The 22,328-nt window shown below is 38.5% G+C and overlaps 2 protein-coding genes across 2 annotated transcripts in view; both read right to left on the reverse strand.

The window, feature by feature from the left end:
* LOC104527454 (macrophage mannose receptor 1) overlaps nucleotides 1–543 on the reverse strand; it is a 31,585-nt gene extending 31,042 nt beyond the window's left edge. Inside the window, exon 1 of the mRNA XM_029085758.1 lies at nucleotides 483–543. Within this exon, the coding sequence (XP_028941591.1) occupies nucleotides 483–543 (61 nt within the window). The remainder of the gene's footprint in view (nucleotides 1–482) is intronic.
* Nucleotides 544–5,022: 4,479 nt separating this feature from the next.
* The window catches only part of LOC104527455 (macrophage mannose receptor 1), a 32,507-nt gene continuing 15,201 nt past the window's right edge, over nucleotides 5,023–22,328 (reverse strand). The window contains exons 14-22 of the mRNA XM_010171176.2: nucleotides 21,407–21,576; nucleotides 19,518–19,620; nucleotides 18,412–18,641; nucleotides 17,162–17,327; nucleotides 16,098–16,250; nucleotides 12,161–12,277; nucleotides 9,022–9,189; nucleotides 5,735–5,788; nucleotides 5,023–5,357 (exon numbers count right to left, since the gene is read on the reverse strand). Coding sequence (XP_010169478.2) covers nucleotides 5,107–5,357; nucleotides 5,735–5,788; nucleotides 9,022–9,189; nucleotides 12,161–12,277; nucleotides 16,098–16,250; nucleotides 17,162–17,327; nucleotides 18,412–18,641; nucleotides 19,518–19,620; nucleotides 21,407–21,576 — 1,412 coding nt within the window. The 3' untranslated portion in view covers nucleotides 5,023–5,106. The remainder of the gene's footprint in view (nucleotides 5,358–5,734; nucleotides 5,789–9,021; nucleotides 9,190–12,160; nucleotides 12,278–16,097; nucleotides 16,251–17,161; nucleotides 17,328–18,411; nucleotides 18,642–19,517; nucleotides 19,621–21,406; nucleotides 21,577–22,328) is intronic.

A 22,328-nucleotide genomic window follows, 5' to 3' on the forward strand; every position in this document is an offset into this window, starting at 1 on the left:
AGCAATAAGACTGTCTGAAATCTGACAGAAGCTTGTAAGGTCTTTCCTAAAGCCATCAGCTTGGAAACAGGTTTCCAACAGGCAGTGATCAGTATGCCGTAGTCTACGTGACTCTTCTAAGAGACTCAAGGTACACATCTGTCAGTGGTTCCGTGTGTGCTGAGAGGACACTGCCCTGCACATCTGAACTCTTCTAATCTCCAATGGAGTAATTTCAGATCATTCAGCTGGCTGATTGCCAAGAACCAGCACTGCCTAGGTTATGCCCACATCTTTTGTTTTGTTTCCCTCACACTGCCTTGAATGTTGGGTTAAGGAAACAGAAAGCCTATACAGATACCACCAAATTTAAGAGTTGAATAAAATTGTTTCAAATTACATGCTGTGACTAAATCTAAACTCACTGTCCACCAAGGAGGACACCAGAAAAGCAGGAAAGAGAACTTGCAAACCTCCATACTCAGCACAGAACAAAGACTTACCAGACATTTGAAGAGATGTACTAAAGGAAAACAGAAAAATCAGAAGCAGGTAGATAGCCATTGTCAAATGTTTCACTCCCTTCTCCCCTTCCCCTCAGATTGATGCTGAAGACCAAATTTGTGCCTTGCAAGAAAACCCTTCTGCACTGAATCAGTTTAACAAATCCGTTTCAGTTTTTAAGACCTGACAGATAGAGGGAAGTTCTGAGCTACAAATAAGGAACTGCATCATGTCATATGAGTAATTTTGAAATAATATGTTAATGAATAAACTTTGCTTTCTAAGCTAATTTCTCTACTGTATAAAATTTTTCTCTTCCATGGAAATATGAAATCCAAGAAGTAACATCTTAGTGAGGATTTTTGGAAACGTATTTTAAAATTCAGGATCATTATTTTTATGGAGAAGGTGAAATGAATACGTCTTTACCAGAAATAAAGGAAAAGGGTGAAAAAGAAGAGGAAGATTTGTCTATATCAATAAATGATTTAAAAAGCCAGAGTCCAATACAGTACTGTGAAAAACTGGCTGGGACACCATGCAATTAAGTAACCACAACACTGGAATCAGAGAGAACCAGAATTTCCCATGTCTGCAGTTCCACAGAAAAGAGAAATGCTGTAGAAAATAGGATCTGTGTTCTTCAGGAGGCACTTGTCCCTTGTTTTGCTTCATTCCTGACTATATCTAAGAGAAATGCAACCAAACTGACAGCAATGACTGAAGAAATTCTGAAAAGAAAACACACAATTCTAGGAAGAAGATAACCTGTAAACTGGAAAATGATAGCTTTTCAATTACTGATGGAGAGGAAAACTAAATAAGGAGCAATGCCACATTTTCATCCCACTGGTCTGTGAAAGTTTGCATCACCTGAAGTGCACACCCTTCACTCATTCTGACAAAATTATGCTTTTTACTTTGAAAAACATCTCTCCTTTATGATAGGTAAAAGAATTAGAAACACGTAGAGGGTTGAGAAGAGAAAACACATTCCCCGGGAAGGTTTACATCCCTTTTTGCATATGGCCTTTGAAAAATCCCAGTTCCTGTACCTTCAGGAGGGGCTGGTTTGGTATAACTTCCACAATCTTGTATTTGCAGCAAGCCTTTCCCTGAACATTGCTGCTATTGTAGGCAATGAAAACCCTATAGACACTTACATGAAGATGTGGGATCCTGCTTCTATTGTTTTGACTCATGTAGATGGATGACTCACTGGGTCTAAAAAGGTACACAAGGAATTAGAGAAAAAGAATTACAACAGTGAGACCTGAAGGCCAGTGGGTACTACTAGACTAAAACATGGAAAGAATGGGAGCCTGACAGACACTGAGACCTCAGGAAAGTGGGGGAAAAGAAAGGACTGCCTCAACAAAGCAGCAGATGGTCAATTACTCAGGGAATTATGATGCATATGCAAAGATGGCTGCCCTGAGTCTGGAGTAAAGCATTCTACTACTCCTCAACACAGGAATGCTTGACTCTGCAACCTCAACTTTCCAACTTTTGTTGCTTCTTTGTTCAGGAGTTCCAGATGTGCAGTTGGAAAAAATATTATTTATTATTTAGGCATGAGAAATATATGCTTGCTTGTGGTTCTGCTGTATACAACATCTCAGCATCTTGAAAGCTACCAGGACATAAGAAGCCCAATTACAACAGGCAAAAAGAAACTAGTTCTCTTCTGAAGAAAGATTGGTGTTTGGTGAAGGACTGTTATCAATGATCTGCTGAGAGGCTAAAAAATGAGTAAAGCATAGTAAGGTCAGCTTCACCTCAGTGTTTGTGTGCTTGTCCGAGCAGACCCCATCACAGCCCACAAAGTGGGAAAGAAAATCAGACCATTGTAAAGATGCACTCTAGCATCTTCCACTTGGCAAGGCACAGCCTGAAATTTTAGAAGAGGCGAGGAAGAAAGGCTGCTGGGTTTTGTGCCGAGTCAGCATTGTTCCTTCAGCAATCTCTGCTCCCAGGCAGGAAGTTACACTCAGTGTGCAGATTCACCACCTTTTCTCTGAAGTCTGAACTCTTCTGGAGAAAAGGGGAAACAAGAATTAGGCACAAGGGTATCAAAAAACGTAGCAATGTGCAAAGAGACAAACCTTTACACACTATCTAATATTGCCATCAAGTCATTCCTCAGTTGCCCACAGGAATGCATGGGTGAGTCCATCCAGGTTCAACCAGATGCTTCCCTACAGAAGTCAAATAATTCATTTTCCAAAACCACTGGTATTAAAATCTCAGAGGAATTTTGTGTTAATTTAGCCTGCTATAACTTGACATAAGATTTCAACCCAAAATCCCCATGTACAGCACAATTGCATTTTCCAACTGAAAACATTTTTTTATTTAAAAGCCATGCTCTAAACCTCAGTAGAAACATTCTAGCCTAAAAAAAAAATGCCAGAGAGTGAGCAACCTTTCAATTTCTCTAGACAGGCTCAAAACACACTGAAAGAGGCACTTTCATGCTATATTTTCATGCTGCATAATCAACTTTTTTTTTTTTCTTCCATTTATCTAAACCGTCAAGATGAAACAAAAGAATTCTTGGCAGAATCAGAGGATTATGGATATGAATTATTAGTGATTAGTTAAAAATTTCCTTTGCTTTTCTACCCATCACTTACATTTCATCTTGTTTGTAAAAAAATTATTTTCCTTGTTTTTACAGCAAGAATATTTCAGCAAAGCAAGATCCCAATTCCTCTGTGAATGTATAGTCGTGCAACATAGAGCCTGAAACCTCCCCTAAGTAGTGGCATCCACTCAGGAGACAAAATAGGACATCCCAAGAGCAAGAGGGCTGTTCTAAGGCAACGGACCGATAGCAACAGGACCAGTAGCTGGTAGTGGAGAATGGTTGAAAGAATTGGTGATGAATCAGAATACATTAAATGACAAATTATATTGCAACCATATGATTATGAATAATTTTCAAAAAGATAGATTGCTTTTTTTCAGTCAAATAGAGTAACATGGATAATTTCCCCAGCCCAAAACTTTTCCCCATAAACTTTTTTATGTAGTCAAACACTTGTTAGGAACGTTGCAGATTACCAGCAGGAAAAGAGGACCTAATGCCAGATCACTAAATGATGTTTGGTAAAACCATTACACGACAACTCAGCCGAGGGAAAACAGAAACAACACGAAGGTGTGGAAAGAGAACATCAGTTTGGAAACTACTCCATTTTTCTTGAAATTGTATGATCAGTTTTGTCACAAGTATGACCAAAGGAATGACGATCTTAAAACCCTGGGACTGCACTCTGTATTCAGATGGTCTAATAAATGAATTGCCATCACTGAAAGGTATTAGCTGGGAACAAAAAGTTAAAACAAACAACCAAAACCACATCAAACCAGACAACCAAACCCAAACAAACAGTCTGTAGGTAAAAGCCTTCGATTTAATCTTATACTCATTAGATAGCATTTAAGGTGCTCGAGATTGGTTGTCTCTCTACATTGCATTCAAAAATTCCTTTTAGAGTTTCTGTATAAAGTCTCAGTGTTCATCTTCAGATTACTACATGGACCTGTAATGATTTCCAGTGCTGTAAATGCCACTGCTTCCATGTTTGCTCTTTTTAATGGGAAATTTACTTCAATCCCTAACATAATAAATCAGTCAGGAGGTTCCTGGCACATCAGCCACATCAGATGAAGAACCATGAGAAGGACTGCTCCTTGAAAAGACATGCTCAAACACCTGTACATTAAAAATTGAACCAGTAGTAGGAACAGAGGTAAGGAAATAACTGGGAGAAAGGGATCAGTGCCAGAGGACAAAAGGAGTTCCAGGATAAATTTCCCCAACTTACCTACATGTGTATGTAATTCAAGATTTTCACTAAATGACTCAGCTGACATCTTTTTCTTGGTTTTAAGAAGACAATCCCTGGACAGGTTCAGGAAAATATGGTCAATATATTACTTTATCACAACTTTGGATGGAATGTCTCCACAGCTGTATCACCTCCTTTTTAACTTTATCCTGTTACAGTGTCTTATATAGATAAGACTATAAAATGAAAAATTATTTTAAAAATCAAAGCTAGTTACTGTTTATTTCACAGAATAAAATCTGAAACCACAAAACCAAACTTTGCAAACCTTCGTATGCAAGTGAGAAATATGCCTATAGTTAAGTCTCTAGGAATACTTGAAGGATGGTAGAATTAGAGATGTTGGCTGAATAGCTTGGAGAATTTGTGCATTAGCATGCTTTGAAATAAATCTGGTGCAGAAACTTCAAATCTTGGGAGCCTTATCAAGTGGATCAATCTACATTTTACTTCCTTTATTGCATACATTTCTATTTTTCCACTTAATAATTAGTCAATATTATCTCTTTTCTTAAGACCGACACTCACCAGTGTGGGTCATCGAATCATGAGATCTGAAATCTTACACATTATATAAGGGTTACAAAATAAAGTAACTGCTGTATATACCATTACGCACACACTGAATCTGGCTACTACAGTATTTGCACACCAGAAAATAGTTTTGGCTTAATTCTAATTGCATATTTTTATTAACAGAAGGCACATTTTATTTTATTACATTACATTTTACATTGCATATTACACTACATTTCATTTTATTACATTACAGTGTCGCATGTTCATTACGTTCTATGTTGGTCACAAGATCCTTTGTGTCACTAGTTCCAGGAACTGCATCACTATTAAAATACAAATTGTTCTCAAAGCTGTCATTTGTTGACAAGCGATTCTTTCTTCTTTTGTAGAAGAAATAGCCTGCAAGGGCGCTTCCAACCAGGATGAGGATGACAACAATAACTAGAACTCCTGTTTTACCGTGGTTCAGAGTGGAAGCTTTTTCATCCTTTGTCATTGCTGAAACAAATACAAAGAAATCAAGAGGATGCTACATAATCTTTATCTAATTACTCACTGTAAAAAAATTCTTTAGAAAGTACAATGTTTTAAGCAAAAGTGTTCCATTTGTTTCAAAATAATGAGAGATAAAGGTAGCAAATAAAATAAATTTATTTTAAAATGCTAACATTCCATGCTATATCACAAATTAATTGTTTTTTTAAATCTGCATTTGACACTGAATGTAGTAGATTGTATTCTACTAAGAAATAATTGTATATATACTGTATTCTCCTAGGAAACAGATATGCTAATCAGGTATATCAGAAAATGTATTATTATTTCTGTTTATACATGGAACTAGTTTTTGTCTACTTGAAAGACAATATTCTTACCCTTTGTAGGCATTTCAGTTGGTGGCATTTCAGCTGCTGGTGGCATTTCAGTTGCTGGCATTTAAAAACATTGAAAAAGTACTGTTATTATATTATTATTTATATCTATATTATTTATTTCTATATGTAGAACATACTGCAAATCATATTAAGAAAAATATATGGTAATACATACTATTAAATACTGAAAACACTTAGGTTTAGTCCACACAAAGCTATATACATCTATCAAAAAGGCATAGCACAATGGTCTACTGCACTCTATTCTCATGTGTAGGTATATACACAAACTAGCAGAAAAGAAGAAACATCAAAGAGCTCCATGGAGATAGATCCTGACATCAGTGTAAACCCACAAGTAAATCTACACAGCATCTTCAGGACAGAGATGATCAAACATAATCTTCAAGATACTTACAAATCCTTGTGGTATTTGTTATCTTACATGAACATAGCAAGTGTAATAAACTTGGTTTGCCAAGAGACTTTAATGGCCTACCTACACAGACAATTGAAATCACTCATGAACTCCGAAGTGTCTTACCATGCATCACATCCAAACTAAAATGTTTATAGCTCATTTAAAGTTTAATTTCTGGACGACAAAAAGTGTGAAAACTGGGCAATCGTTTAAGATGAAGAACCATATTTTGCCATGTGGACATAAAATTAGTCTGTAACTAAATCTGGAATCAATGCATCATGTTTCATTTTGAAAAAGTGAGCCCAGGAAGTTAAATGATTTTACCAATCTCCCCGCATACACTGCCTGATTTCATTAATAATCCAACCATCCTGACTTCCAAAGATTTTCCAGAACCCTGCTGGACTCTCTGTTAGCCCAGTTGGTTTTACATCTAGAGGCAAATATTACTCTACAGATAGCTCTCCAAAGTAAAACTGGACGTGATTATTTGGATATTTCCAAGAGCTTCTATCAAGAAAAGTATCTATTAATGCTGTTTACAATAGAAAGTATGTTGCTTGTCTGCACTATACAAGCAAATCTATGGAAAACTGGCACACTGGGAGCTTTCTACAATTACAGGTTTTTGAAGTGCTTGCTGGAGGCATTGCATGTTTGCTACATTACATGTCATAACCAGATCTGGTCTTCCCAGTACGGAAGCGAGAGAGAGCTACTGGAGGCAGTCCAGTGAAGGGCCGCTAAGATGATGAAGGGACTGGAACATCTCTTATATGAGGAAAGGCTGAAAGAGCTGGAACCATTTAACCTGGAGAAGAGAAGGCTCAGGGGGGATCTTATAATGTACACAATTATCTGAAAGGAGGGTGCAAAGACAATGCAGCCCAGGCTCTTCTCAGTGGTGCCCTGTGACAGAGCCAGAGGCAATGAGCACCAACTGAAACAAGACATTCCCTCTGAACACCAGGAAACACTTTTTCACTGTGAGGATGACCAAGCACTAGCACAGGCTGCCCAGGGAGGTTGTGGAACCTCCATCCTTGGAGATATTCAAAAGCTGTCTGGACATGGTCCTGGGCAATGGCTCTAGGTAGCCCTGCTTGAGGGTTGGACCAGACGACCTCCAGAGGTTCTTTCTAAGCTCAACCATTCTGTGATTCTGTGAAGATAATTCTACCTTAAGTCCAAAAGCACAGTGTAAAAAACAGTCTTAGAAATGTAACAAGGAATAGGAGGAAATAATTTACATTATGCAAATTTGGAAAATAATTTTTTTGAATATAATAACCTCGACACTTTTTCCTTGTTTCTCATCAAAAAATGTTGATTGACCAAGTATAACACGAATCATGCATATTATGTACATGACTGTTGGCTTTTGGTATGAGATGCTAAACCTTCCCACAAGCAGCTAAACATGCAGTATATTTAGCAATATGAATCTGTTATTCCTGAAATGTGAGAGTGAGAAGCCATGAACATAATATACAGAGTCACTATTTGTAGCATAATCAACTAACACCTGTTGAACTGCTGAACAGTTCTTCAGAGTACCTCTTTACTTAAGAAATAAAGTTAGATTATTTATGGAGTAGACCCACTACAGAATTTCAAATTACTAAGGTAAAAATTACCTCAAAAATTGAACAGAAAATAGAATTTATTCTACGGGAAGACTTCAGTCACAGGTTTGCATTTGCAGCCTCTTCAGAAAACAGCAAACATAAGAAGCCATAGCAAGTGCAACTAAGTAAAATAATGCTTCTAACACCCCATTTATTAGCCTACAGCTATTTAATACATTTTTTCAATTCTGCAAATGGAACATTATCACAGATTTGCAAAACTGTGCTGAGCCAAGCTGCATTTTTATGACAGTACAGGATTCAACCGTGTCCTGCTCCTGAGTGAGCAACTATATCATCCTTGCATTGACACTGGCATTTGGCTGACTCCATGGCTCAGGAGGCTAGACTGGCTGAAGCTAACCCTAAAAAGAATAACGAGCTTTCATCTGCTTCAGCTCCTGGAAATGTCTCAGTATCAAAAAAGGTGAATGCCAGTACCAGCACAAACAGATGAGTTGAATGGTGAAAAAGGAAAGGCGGTCACTGATTTTCATACTTGTTACCTACATCAATGACTACTTTGGATAGAGGATGAAAATTAAGTGTCTTTTTGTTTGACAATTCAGTCTCTGAATGGGTGGCTATATCTGTCAGTTCTGCAGTATTTCCTGTAGAAGATACAGTCATCATTACAAGCATCTGAGTAAGAATAGTTTTGCATGAGAACAAATTTATACAAAGGATAGCAACATTTCTCTCATTTCCAGTCTTATAGAGGAAGTGGGCATATTTCAGCTACTACATGCATTTCACTCTTCTCAGTAAACTTAGTAAGAGATTTTGATCTTGCAATACATGCTGGAAGAAATTATTAAGATGACTTGTAGGAACACATATGCACTACTGCCAAATTTGCAATTTCAATTATTTCAGAACACTTCCAGTTTAGCACGTTCAGACTATGCTATTTGCTTTGCTTTTCATTCATTCATCTTCTCAAAACAGGAGAACACAGAAACAAAAAGTCCAAAATTGTTAATTAATTCACAAATCATAAATACTCAATTCACAGAAACACTACTTCATACTCAGAAAATGCACGTACATGAAACTTCCAGAGGGAAATAAGCAAAGGGCATTCCTCAGGCTGAGCAGAGGGAACATATTTTCAATTAGATGAGATAAATTTGTATGTGCAGCTAAAATGCACTGTGTGTAACAGCCATCTACTAATACTAGCACACAAGAAGCATACTCCATATATATAACAAATTAATAAAGGTAGCACTTACTTTTTGGCTTTTTACAAACATAGCCTTTGTAGGAAGAGCAATAGATATTATTCCAGTAGCCAGAGTTTGCATACATTTCAACACAGTGCTCGTTTTGTTGAGGGGAAGGTTCTCCTACATTCCAGTTGACAAAATTCACTACAGTGTTGTCTAGCCACAGCCATTCTCCTAATTGGAAAAACAAGACAGCATTAATTTTCATCTTTACAGCTGCTCCACATTTTTTGCCTTCCTGAGAAATCTACTTGTGGTCACTCTTGGAGACAGGCCACTAGACTATTTAGATTTTTGGTCCGACACATCATGTTGCCCTTAAGTTTTTATGCAAATGATACAACATCAATTTTTGGAAAATGGCAGACCAGTCTGGCTTATGATGTTATAAAGGCAAGAAAGTTTAAAGAAGTACTTCCCACAATTTATTGCAATGATGCAGTGTCAATTATTTATTCAGTTTATAGACATTACTGTTGTCAAAAGATAATTTATCACAGCTAAACTGAGGAAGTGTGGTCTGGATGATGGGGTAGTGAGGTGGATTGTGAACTGGTTGAAAGGAAGAAGTCAGAGAGTTGTAGTCAATGGGACAGAGTCCAGTTAGAGGCCTGTGTCTATTTGGTTGATACTGGCACCAGTACTACTCAATATATTCATCAGTGACCTGGATGAGGGAACAGAGTGCACTGTCAGCAAGTTTGCTGATGACACAAAGCTGGGAGGAGTGGCTGACACACCAGAAGGCTGTGCTGCCATTCAGCGAGACTTAGACAGGGTGGAGAGCTGGGCAGGAAGAAATGTAATGAAATACAATAAGGGCAAGTGTAGGGTCTTGCATCTGGGAAAGAACAACCCCGTGCACCAGTACAGGCTGGGGACAGACCTGTTGGAGAGCAGCACAGGGGAAATAGACCTTGGGGTCCTCATGGACAGCAGGATGACCATGAGCCAGCACTGTGCCCTTGTGGCCAGGAAGGCCAATGGCATCCTGGGGTGCATTAGAAGGGGTGTGGTTAGTAGGTCGAGAGAGGTTCTCCTCCCCCTCTACTCTGCCCTGGTGAGGCCACATCTGGAATATTGTGTCCAGTTCTGGGCCCCACAGTTCAAGAGAGAGGGAACTGCTTGAGAGAGTCCAGCACAGAGCCACCAAGGTGATTAAGGGAGTGGAGCATCTCCCTTATGAGGAAAGGCTGAGGGAGCTGGGTCTCTTTAGTTTGGAGAAGAGGAGACTGAGGGGTGACCTCATTAATGTTTATAAATATGTAAAGGGTGAATGTCAGGAGGATGAAGCCCGGCTCTTCTCAGTGATGCCCAATGGTAGGACAAGGGACAATGGGTGCAAGCTGGAGCATAGGAGGTTCCACTTAAACTTGAGAAAAAACTTCTTTACAGTGAGAGTGACAGGACACTGGAACAGGCTGCCCAGGGAGGTTGTGGAGTCTCCTTCTCTGGAGACATTCAAAACCCACCTGGACACATTCCTGTGTGACCTACTGTAGGTGATCCTGCTCTGGCAGGGGGTTGGACTAAATGATCTTTCAAGGTCCTTTCCAATCCCTAACATTCTGTGATTCTGTGATTTTCAACAGAATGCCCTTTATTTCAGTAATTTGTAGGGAGGTTTTGCATTACTCTTCAAAACCCCCACTGAAGTCTTTTTAAGTCCAATTTTCTTCCACTTGTTTTTCAGTTTCTGCTCCTTCCCACTGACTTTATACACACAATTTGCCTTTTTAAAGATCTGCTTCAAAAATCTTGTGATCACTGTTGTTCATCTATGCTGGGACTTTCTGTCTCTTCCTTCCTGTTCCTTTTTTTCTTTCTTTCTTTAAATAGTGTTATTTATTTAGAACAAACGTGCCCCTTGTGACTCTTAAGTTGTACTCAAACAAGCAAATTCCTAGACTCAGCATGAAAGCTATGTGTTGTTTTCTTATAAGATTCTACACATTTTGCCTTTTTTTTTTCTAAATGCCTGCCATCCTTTGTGCCAGGGCATGGCATCTGGATACAATTGCTTTTCCAAAGACATGAAATTTAATTATGCAACCATGCTGAAATCACTGTAATCACTATCTAATAGTACAATGACATGTATTTGCTGAAGCAGCTCTTGTGTTTATGATCAGAGTAAGAACTGTATTGTTCTGCACCTGCTCTAGAACCACTTTAAAAAACATTTGATGTGTCAATAACCACATGAGTAAACCTCAACAACTTTTCTTTATGTGCTATGCTTATAAATCGTTCTTTACATTCTTTCCTTCTCTACTGAAAACTTCCCCGTTTCCTGGTTAAGATTCAAGTAATGTAAGTGAATACTTGTCTTCTCCCCAAATGGTTTGTCATTGAAGTGGTTGAGCAAGCAGTTGTAAAAAACCCCTCCAAAACTCAAGAAAACCCCACGCCAAGTCACCTGAACCATTCTGCAGTCCTGCCTCTGACATTGTTATACTGGAGCTTTTAGTCTGAACAGCACAAGCATGAATTAACTTTTAGGTCAATCATAAAGACAGAAATATCTATTTAATTGAACACTAACTGAATTAATGAAAAAACAATAATCAGCAAATTTAAGATTTAATTAAAGCAGCCTATTGCCTGTGTCTTTTACCTTACCTTCCTTATAGTGAGGCAGAAAATAGTAAAACTTGTGATACACAATTCCAAAGATACAACAATTCCAGGTTCAAAGTGAAGCTGTTCTGAGGGCCAGCTGTAACTTAAGATGGGTGACTGGTCATTCCAGGATGGTGATTCCTAAGACTAGAGGTGATGTTTGCCACAGTATTCTCTAGCTCAAAATCTGCAGTATCTCCATGACAAGATATGAGAAGAACCATTTGACTTTGGCTCAACAACCAACGCGGTCCTGTCTGTACTGCGCTACATGCACCTTTGTGCCTTACTTTGTTGTGAATTACTTTTCTTGCTTTAAGACGAACTCTCTGTGCCTGATCTTTCTGTTATACATTACTGGTTATTGCTTGATTACAGCTGACCAGTTTCCCTCATCAATTACCTTTTCTAATTTCACTTTTTGTGTATTACAGTAGTATACTGCGGTATTTTCAACACCCGTGTCAAACAGCTTGTGACAATTATTCACCAAACAAAAAGATGCCAAAACTAAAGAAATTACCATCCACATTTCTGTACATTCCTGTCCAAAAAGTTGATGTTTTCCCTTCAAGTGGTTCAATGGTGTTTGCCAGAAAGTTGGCTTCAGCTGAGTCTTCAATCGATACCAAAGAAGCACCTGGAAGACACAGAGGAAAAAAAATCTCTTAGAGACATAAGTTTCACAGTGGAAAGCATTCTCATTGTCCTGTAAAATGCCAGTCTTATTTTTACTACTGATTATCTGTGCCAAATTCCAAACTGAATTTGAAGTTCAAAACAGAAACTAACTTTGGGCATTATCTTATGAAAGACTCTGGCATTGTTACCGATGTATTTCTTATCATATCCATGACCTTGCACTAGCATTTTGTTTGCTTCATCCACTGGGAAATAACAACATAACTGAACAGCAACTCTAGGCAAACTACAAAAGGCCAATATGGTATCGAGCATTAATGTCTACTGATGTGTTACTAATGCAAAAAAAACCCCACTCTAAACAAAATTAAAAGTTTTTAGTACAATGTATGTATAACTTCAGTCTGCACACCACATAACTGATTAAATTTTCTGAACCTTTGTATAGCCCATGTATAGCACAGACTTTGCTGACTTTCTGAAGCACAGTCCTTAGTGTAACTCTTTAATCAGGTCTTGTTTATTTTCCTACATTCTTTTTGTAGCCATTAGAGAAAGAAAGATAATTTTGGTCATATGTTGCCCAGTTAGTGTAGTAACCTGTTAGTCTTCGGGGAGATCTTATAGCGGCCTTCCAATACCTGAAGGGGGCCTACAAGAAAGCTGGGGAGGGACTTTTCATAAGGGCAACTAATGACAAAACAAGGCGAAATGGGTTTAAACTGAAAGAGGGGAGGTTTAGATTAGATATTAGGAAGAAGTTTTTCACTGTGAGGGTGGTGAGACACTGGAACAGGTTGCCCAAGGAAGTTGTGGATGCCCCCTCCCTGGAAGTGTTTAAGGCCAGGCTGGATGAGGCTTTGAGCAACCTGTTCTAGTGGGAGGTCTCCCTGCTGATGGCAGGGGGGTTGGAACTAGATGATCTTTAAGGTCCCTTCCAACCCAGACCATTCTATGATTCTATGATATAACACCAGGCATTCTGCCATAATGATTCATTCTGTATGATGCTCTAGCAAAGTAAAGAAGTCACAGCATGGAACCAGCAGACAATCAGCTACAGGACTTTGTATGGAGTGGCATTAAATACTGGAGAAAGTGCATTTTCAGTTCTCTTTAGTGTGGGGCTGTAATCCAGTCGACAAGCATGAAGCAATAGCTGTGTTTGGCACTTGACTGTTTTGATTTGGCTTGTTGAATTTTTGAAGGTATTGTTTTCCTCAGGGAAGGAAGACACAATTACAGAGAATTAAAATATAAAAATCATTTGAATCACTGCTGAGCTACAGATAAATTCTACTATGGTTCAGAATTCTACTGTGGGTAAGATATAATTGGAAAATGTCCAACTGCAAACAAAACCCAGAGTGCAAGCAGGGACAGCAGCATACAAGAGAACATGGAACGTTCCTTTTTTCACTGTAGTCTTCATGTTTTTCTAATTGTTCCTCTTTTGCTGAATGGTATCATCAGATGTTTGGTTTCTGTTAGATTGTGTGATAAAAAAGCTTCACTGCACATCCACAAGGGAGCACAGAAGGACAATGGAAGATGGGGGACCCCTTCCCCAGCTACTCCCAGGAATCATCAGCCCATCAAAGGCCAATGTCCACAAGCCCAGAGGACCAAAGAGGCACAATGGCAAGGGAAGAACACAAATTATGGACTCAGAGGATGGGACCTCCTTCTCAGACCCCTCCCCTAGGGCTGTCACAGAACACCCTCAGCCCTAGTGTCCAGGTGTGAAACCCATCAAGACAAGTCAACATAAGAGTACCTTTCAGAATGAGGGGAGTTACCTAGGGGTACGGGACACATGATGGGATAGAGAAAAACATTTCAAGATTGGGCAAGACTTATTAAAATGTTCAGAGGAGTAACCAAAGGCAGGGAAAGGGATGGACCTAGATTATTTGGGAAGAACAAGCATGGGAAAATAGAAGGATAAGGGGATAAAAAGACTGGTCATGTGTAAACAGGTTGCTGGTCAGTACGGTTGTGTGGCACACCTGGTGCCTGATCTGGGCAGGCAGCTCTGTCTTCTTATTAAACTCTATTTCTAACTATTTTTCATGAGTGACTCTTCACTCTGTATGCACGTGTGTGCATGGACATCTAAGTACCAGCAACTGGAGTGGGACCATGAGTCAGAGACCCTTGTGTCCATGGTGCCAGCAACTGGAGCTAGTGAGTGGGTTATCTCTAGGGAATACCAAGTCAGCCTAGCCAACAAGTAGGTGAGCTAGGTGTGCATGTGCATCACCAAGGGTGAGACCACAAGCTAAGCCAGCTACCAGAGGGACCAGGAGGAGAACCAGCCAGCTGATGGAGGGGCCAAAAGGGCTGCAGGTCTCTAAGGATGAGACCCACTGGTGTGAGTGCATTTCTAAGGGTGAGATCAAGGAGGGAATGGGTACTGGGGTCCAGGGGAGTTCCAGCTAGCTCTGTATGCATGTGTGCCCCCAAGTGTCTCTACAGGCAAGATCAGCATGTGAGAGTGGTAGGGACAGGGTCTGTACCAGCATCAGCAGCCAGGCTGGTGCCATGGGGGCTCATATGTCCAAGTCCCAGCAACTGAAGACATTGAGATCCATGGGCCAGCTACTGGGCAAACTGAGTGCCTGAGCCCAGCTGCTGGATTGTATTTCTGTATATATTCCCACTAACAGACCTTCATCCTGATCAACTGGAGAAAGGAATACAATAGGGGTGTTGGTGCAGATTGTGTTCATGTGAGCGTGCTGTGCATCTGTGTGCTGATCTATGTGGCCAGCCATGAATATACGTATAGATGTGCTGTATATGTGTGTGTCCACCTACAGGGAACACATTCTCAGCCTTGTCACTGGTTGGACTTGGGAGCATAGAGCCATGGCAACTTCGCTTCTGCTGGGCTGCTGGATTCAGCCTGCCCTAACAATTACCATGCAAGATTAAGGGTAGCATTGAAGGGAAGGGGATGTCAGTGACTTGAAATCTTAAGTATACTAGCATACAAATTTTAAATTCCACATAATGCCAGTCTTTTACCACACACACTGAAACGTCGGTGCCTTTCTTCCATGCCTTTAGTTCAACAGGAAAAGGTAATTCTGATGTAATTGCAGATTCCAACAACAAAGATGTATCAGTGGAGACCTCGTCAACCCAGTCAGTGGCATTCAGGGTGCAATTCACCTGACCAAATGTCAATTCAAGTGAAGACAAATCTGTATTCAGTTCCACTGGCAGCATGAGCAAGATCTCTGTATACTCCAATAGGAGGTTAGACACCTAAGTAGGATTGCCACCAATGCTATAGACATATGAAGTATGGCTTAATGAATCTTACATTGCTTTCCTAGAGAAGGAAGTTGCAAGATTGAAACAACACAACAACCCTAGTTTACTGATACATTATCCAGCCTAGAGAGCTATAAGTTTCATTCCAGTGGCATAAAACTGCAATAATCAAATGGCAGATTAGATCAGGAATACAAAATATATAAAATGCCATTAAAATAAGATTTAGTGACTGCTGTGGATGAGGCTGACTACCTCCTACCAAGGTCAAAGGACAAAGTTTCCACTTTTGTGTTCTCTACTCCAGGCCACATAGCTCCTCCAATGCCTGCTCCCACATACATGTCTGCAGTATGCCACTGGTAGGCAGCTATTTTCCATCTCCTCCCAAATTAAGGCAATAACTGGATGCAATTGTCTTGTCCAACATCTGTACCATCCTTGAAATCACAAAAATACATAGCACATGTTCAGCTTTCCACAGAGAGGAAAAAAAAGTCAGAAAAATGTTGTCTTTGATTAAGGAGCATATCTACCTAGTCGAAGACATTCTAAAGATGCCTGGGCCCAGTTTCTAGTAGATGAAGATTCAATGTAATAGCAATGACCTCGGAAAGGGATCCAAGACTTGTGTCCTTCTGATTCAGGGCACTTTCCTGGAAGCTGAGGGGGCTCGGTGGGAGCTTGAACTGTTTAAACAAAAATTTACATAAGAAAGGACAAAATTTAAAGAAACAGCTTCTTATACCTTATTTTATCATTAATAGATTATTCTAAGTGAATGTTGGCAAACTCACTCAGGTCTTCAAAAAAATGTAATCTTGGCAGCCTCTATTGCCTACTACAACACAATAGTGGGAAAAAGTCCTAAATCTATGAATAAAAAGTACTGCAACTGTAGTTTCAAGATATCTAACTTAGCAAAGAATCACAGCATACTTCTATCTTTTAACATATTCTTAAGTTCAGGTCAACAAAGTCCTCACAAACCTATTTGCACACCTGACTGCTTTGCTGAATTAGGGTCCATATCAACTTGATCATATGGGTTGTGATCTAAAATCACAGAATGCAAAAGTATTATCACATGATAATAACAGGAGTTTCAGGTCAAAAACATAAGAGAAGGTGGTCTGAAGAAGTATCTTCAAATATTTGTATAACACCTGTAGTTAGTTATTTAGTTATAAGTAAATACTCCTCGTGACACCTTATGGTTTGGTCATTCAGCTCTTCCCCCTTCAACACTATACCTGTGCGAGTACTACCTAGCATTCATTACCTTTTGATTTTTGAGGGTTTGGTCTTGCATATTTACTCAGTATCAGAATAAATAGCAGAGTAACGTGAGTCTAAGCTTTGCAAAATGATCTAACATTATTAATGTAAAGTGATGGCTATTCACAGTCACACTGTCTCTTTCTTAGTATATGTTGGCCCTCATTTTAAAACAGCCCCATTCAACCCAAGTGAATTATAATGATTTAATCTATTTAGCTTTTGAAATAAAAGATGTAAATATATATCAGCAGACCAGCTAGTACAATGAACTCTAAAGAGATAATAATTTTAATTATAATGGTTAGATTTAAGTTCTTACCATCAGGTTTTTTGCAAACAGAAAAGTAACTTTCATTGCAGGATCCTGTCTTCCAGGCTCCAGCAATGTCTAGATAGCCACAGCCTATTTTCTGCTTTGGCTCCCCTTCCGCCCATTTAGTATACTTCATTCTCCAGTTATCAATCCATTCATAACGCCCATTGGTCTAAGAACAAAACAAATCAACAAGAATGAATAAACTCTAAGCATTAACCATTCCTTTGTCTGTCAAATTTCTGTGTATGTAGCACCTTGTGCTAGAAGGTTTTGGGTTTTTTTAGAAATCAATAACAAATACAAATGGCTCAAACTTTTAAATTTATGTTGTGACAAGCCGCTATTCATTAAAAAATACACCAGTGCAAGAAAAGTTTTCAGCAAATGGAAATGCAGAGTAAGTGACATTGAATTAATTTTGCAATTAAAAAAATTGTTAATTTGGGACTAATAAAAAATTTATTTAAAATAATTTGTAGGAGGGAAAGTATGGTAACTAATTTTTGTACTATATATTTCTCCCTAAATTTCAAGAAGTGTAGATTATTTTAACTTAAATTATATTTTAAAACTTAGTAATTTCCCACCAAAACTGGTGAACTCAGTGAATCATCCTGTTGATTAGGTTAGGGGACTCTCTTGGTTTTTAGGAACTGGTGTGTTATGTTCACTCCTTTGTATTTCTTTCATGTGCTCAGCCAAATGAAGCAAATGTTTGAAAAGTGTCTGTGCCAACAAGAAAGGGTGGTGTTTTTTAACATCCAGGAAGTATCAAAATATCAAAGAACTGGGAGAAGGAAGACAAATAAAATTAAATTAGGTAAACCAATCAATTATTTGGCTAGCTATCCTCAAAAATGTTGAAAGCGTCATAGCAACAGCGCCTTATTCTATTTCTGAAAATTAGGTATTGTCATTTAGAATAAATGCTTACTACTGTACACCTTAAGGTATGTGGATTTTATCTCAAATACACCATATATACAGAGATGTTTCAAGATGCTAGCCTAAAATGTCTTTTTGAAAGTGCACAGAGTATAATATCATTAAAGACTTGTGAAAAACATGTAATATATACAATTTAATCAGAGTGATGGAAGAGGATAGATTCCTACCTGTATATCTGACAGCACATAAAAATATTAAGGACCAAAATATAAACTAATAAGCTAAAGAGACATAATAATACTTTTCAGTTCCTGATTTGTCCATAAAATAAGCAGCATAATGTTCAATTAGTTTGATGTTCTTACCACATTACTGTTAAGACCAATCCATATAGGCACCCCATACTTTAATATCTTTAGCCACAGGAATGAATGACTGTAGGGGTCTAAGATGCTGGAAAGCTCAAACTGATCATGTTTGCAATTTTTTCGTGCATCCTCCCATTTCATTTTGGTGTGGATGAACAAATAACTACTGTTACCATAACGGATAATGCTGGATGGGGATGAACTTGTGGAAGGCTGAAACTCTGCATCTGTAAAATAAAGGATGAAAAAAGACATATACTTGTTCAAAAGGGGATTATGATTTCACTGTGGTTGCAAATAGAATTAAACAAAAAGCCTTTTTTCTTAATTTAATATTCCCTGACTTTTGATCAGCATGGGTTAGAAGCACTATTCTTTAAGCTAGGATCAGTAGTAAAAATCAATTACAAAGCTGTAGAAAGGAAGAGCTGCTTAAAGCAATCTCTGACAAGAGGTAAAGGAGCATTCTGAATAATCCTCCAGAATAGTATTACTGAAATGAATTAGGATTAGATTAGGTCACAATTTCTTTAATAAAATAGTTTTTCATCAAAACAAATGCTTTGCAGAGACTGTGTTGTTTTCCAGGGATTTTTTTTGTCAGAGAAAAAGAAAACCCCACAACAGGTCAGTCCTTAAAAATCAATCAGATATTTAAATCCAGGTTTTCACTACTTTTAAATTTTCTTTTTGGAGGTGAATTAGCTCAAGTTTGGTGCAGGTGAGTTACAGCTGCACTCCAGACAGTTCATCCTACATGTACACGGCAGCCTTTTCCAGAACATGTTCTGAAAGCCAATGTGTTCAGAAAATTACAGACAAAATCATGGAACAAATATAATGTCAAGGGTCATACTAAACACAAAGTTGCAGACAAAAATTCCAGCTCAGGAAGGTAGCAACATAGCAGTTACTGGGAAGGGTCAGCTGCGAGTAGTGACTCTAACTGGACCTCTGACACATATGGCCTTTGTGTTCATGCCTGAAAAACAATTTGTGGATGTATCTTCATTGGAAGCCAAATGACATTGAAATCTACGCACTCAAGCAATTCTCTGAAAAACCACAAGGTTTGAATGTATTTTAACTAAAAACACAAGTACCTGCATTAATTTGGCATATATATCCTCTGTTGTTATCACAACTCTCATCGGCCCACTTCCCTGCTTCCTTAACAGGACTGTTTCTCATGACAACACAATCAGCCTGGAAGCAAAAAGATATAAAATCAGTTACAAATAGCTAGAAGAAGCAAATACAAAACTTTCATCCCTCTTTTACATCTTCAGACACAAATAATGCTGTACTTTTAGTCTCATATCCTTGTAATATTAAACAGCATAAGTTTTATGATGTGGAGGCTCACTTCCTCTTGCACGTCACAAATTTCTTAAAGTTGCTCTCTCTTGCGCAACATCTCGGTGGATAAGCATACCAGAGAAATTTCCGGTATTCTTGTACCTCCAGGCATTCATCATGGAGAGAAGAAAAGCCACAGAGAATTTAAAGAGAAGTGAAATCAACTATTGTAGAAAAGATCAGTTAACTTTGCCCCAGAAAAAAACCTGGACCCTCAATGGGCAATGTAACATTTCTGACATATAAATCTCTTCAAAGGTATTGTTGCAAGCTGTAATACTACACACAGTAAAATTACAACTGCTTCTACCCAAAGTCATTGATCTGTCAGTACCTCACTTCAGTGACATTTCAACTTCTCTGACTGGGACATGCTGGCTAGAACCTATGTTGGCACATATTAAACAGTGATGAATGCGAAAGGTTGCATGTGTACAAATGGTTTTGTATGATGAAGCATCCATACTTATTTGATTCTATTTACTTCTTTGGTTTTGCTGTCCAGGAGATGTACAGAGAAACACTTCATTTGTGGGTGAAATGCATTAAGATTTAAATCTTTCAAACTGAATAGTTGCATAGTATTTTGCATTAACTATGATAACTCATTTTTTGCTAAGGTCAAGTAACCTTAAAAAACAAATTTGAAATTTATAAAATAGGGTTTTTATAAGTTTTCACAGAAGACTCTGTAGTCTTCAAGTAAGTCTTTCTACAAAAACCTACTACTTTTCATAAAAAATATATATAGTTCCTCCCAGAAGTAACATTTTAAAGATGCTTTCTCTTTTGAACTCTGAATTCTCCCAAATTTTTTCCCTCCATTAGAGATGAGAAGTTCAGAGATGCTACTTTCAAAAACAGGAAAAGGGACCTTATACATAAAAATAAGATTTCTACATTAAAAATGGCATGCAAGAGAAACAGAGCTACTACTACAATGTGCTGTAGTTCCACAGCACAGAACCGTCTAAACACATAAGATCAGAGAGAGGAGCTCTATGACCTATCAGATAAGTTTGTATGACAGAAAAATAGGGGAAGTCATGATTTTCTTTTTTTCTTTTTTCTTTTTCTTTTTTTTGTTTTTTTGTAAAACTGAAAGGCTGTCATTTTATAGAAGCATGTCCTTTCCACAAATGTGACTGACAGAACTTGCTTCTATGTAAGACATGGCGGTTTGAGGGGAACGTTTGTAAGTGCTCCTTGCAAGCTACATGCCAACTGACAAACCTGCTAAGTTCAGGCACAACTGTGGTCAGAGGACTAGGAGGATGTACGTGCTCATTCAGTGTGTTTTTGGGGCAAATGCCATGAGGGAATCACACTGTCCTTTTTAGAAGAAGAGTCTAGGAGAGAAAGCAAGGTGAACACAAGAAGCAGCGTGGCCTTCACAGACACAAGAGAACTGAAATCTGAAACCTGTCTTTGTATGAGCACTCCACAGATTCTGTCACCAGCTAATACAGCAACTGCCCAAGGGCTCAAAGCCATTCACTCTATTTGGATTTCTATTTGACATGTATAAAAGTATAAAAGTAATAAGTAAAGCAGTACATGTCTCAAATCCCAAGGAATTTGTATATGCAATCTAAAATCAAATTTCAGTGAACAATTTGTGACTGCTATTTACCTGGCCATTATATGAGTATAAATCCATATGTCCTGATGGGAAGCCTTTGGCCCAGTTTGTAAAGTAAACTCCTGTTCCATCTGTCCACAGGAACCTCAGTTCATGGTTTATATCATTTAATCCAATCCATGTATCAGTAACAAAATCTTTCATATGGAAGGTGAGGAAAGCTAGAGTAAAAAAAGGCAAAGAAAAAGATAAATACCTTTAATGAAGGGCAATTGAAATGTCTGGCCTCATTGAGACTGGTGATAACTAAATATTTTTTTCTGAAATACAGAACATTTCATTGGTGACAACACAAGCAGGTAAGATGAAAAGGAGGTGACTTGAGTTTAATGAACAGGGAACCAGATATGTAACTGTGGCTTTGGTCAAAATACTTCAGCTAAGTATCTAACTGGATACTGGGATCAATTACAAAAGCATGACAGAAATGTTTTTCATAATGTCTCAAGACATTTTTGAATCTTAGTTCTACAACTGACTTAAAAATACACATCTGTGTAGATCACATACACTTTTGATAATCCCACCAGAGTGGCTACCCACCAATGGCATCATACAGACAGCACCATTAAGCACCTACAACTTGTGCATCTGCACAAGTAGTGCTGTTATAGAACCATGAGAGTGTTTCTTCTCCCCCTGGAATACCTGGGCAATAGCCTGCACAGTCTTAGCAAGGAGCAGAATGCACAAGCGACAGGCTTAAAATGACTCTCAACAGAACTATTCATCACAACCAAATCAATTACTACAGCTTTGCACAGTTGAGGAAGGTACTTGTGTGTCTTAGCTAGCATGACTAGCTCACAAATAGAGCAGGCTAGGTCAGCTGCCATTCATCAACCCACTAATCCACAATACATCAAACACTGTGATAAAATGAACATATCATGGCTTTTGCCAACTGCTACAG

The sequence above is a fragment of the Antrostomus carolinensis genome, unplaced genomic scaffold (genome assembly GCF_000700745.2).
Source record: "Antrostomus carolinensis isolate BGI_N321 unplaced genomic scaffold, ASM70074v2 scaffold10607, whole genome shotgun sequence".
NCBI classification, from domain to species: domain Eukaryota; kingdom Metazoa; phylum Chordata; class Aves; order Caprimulgiformes; family Caprimulgidae; genus Antrostomus; species Antrostomus carolinensis.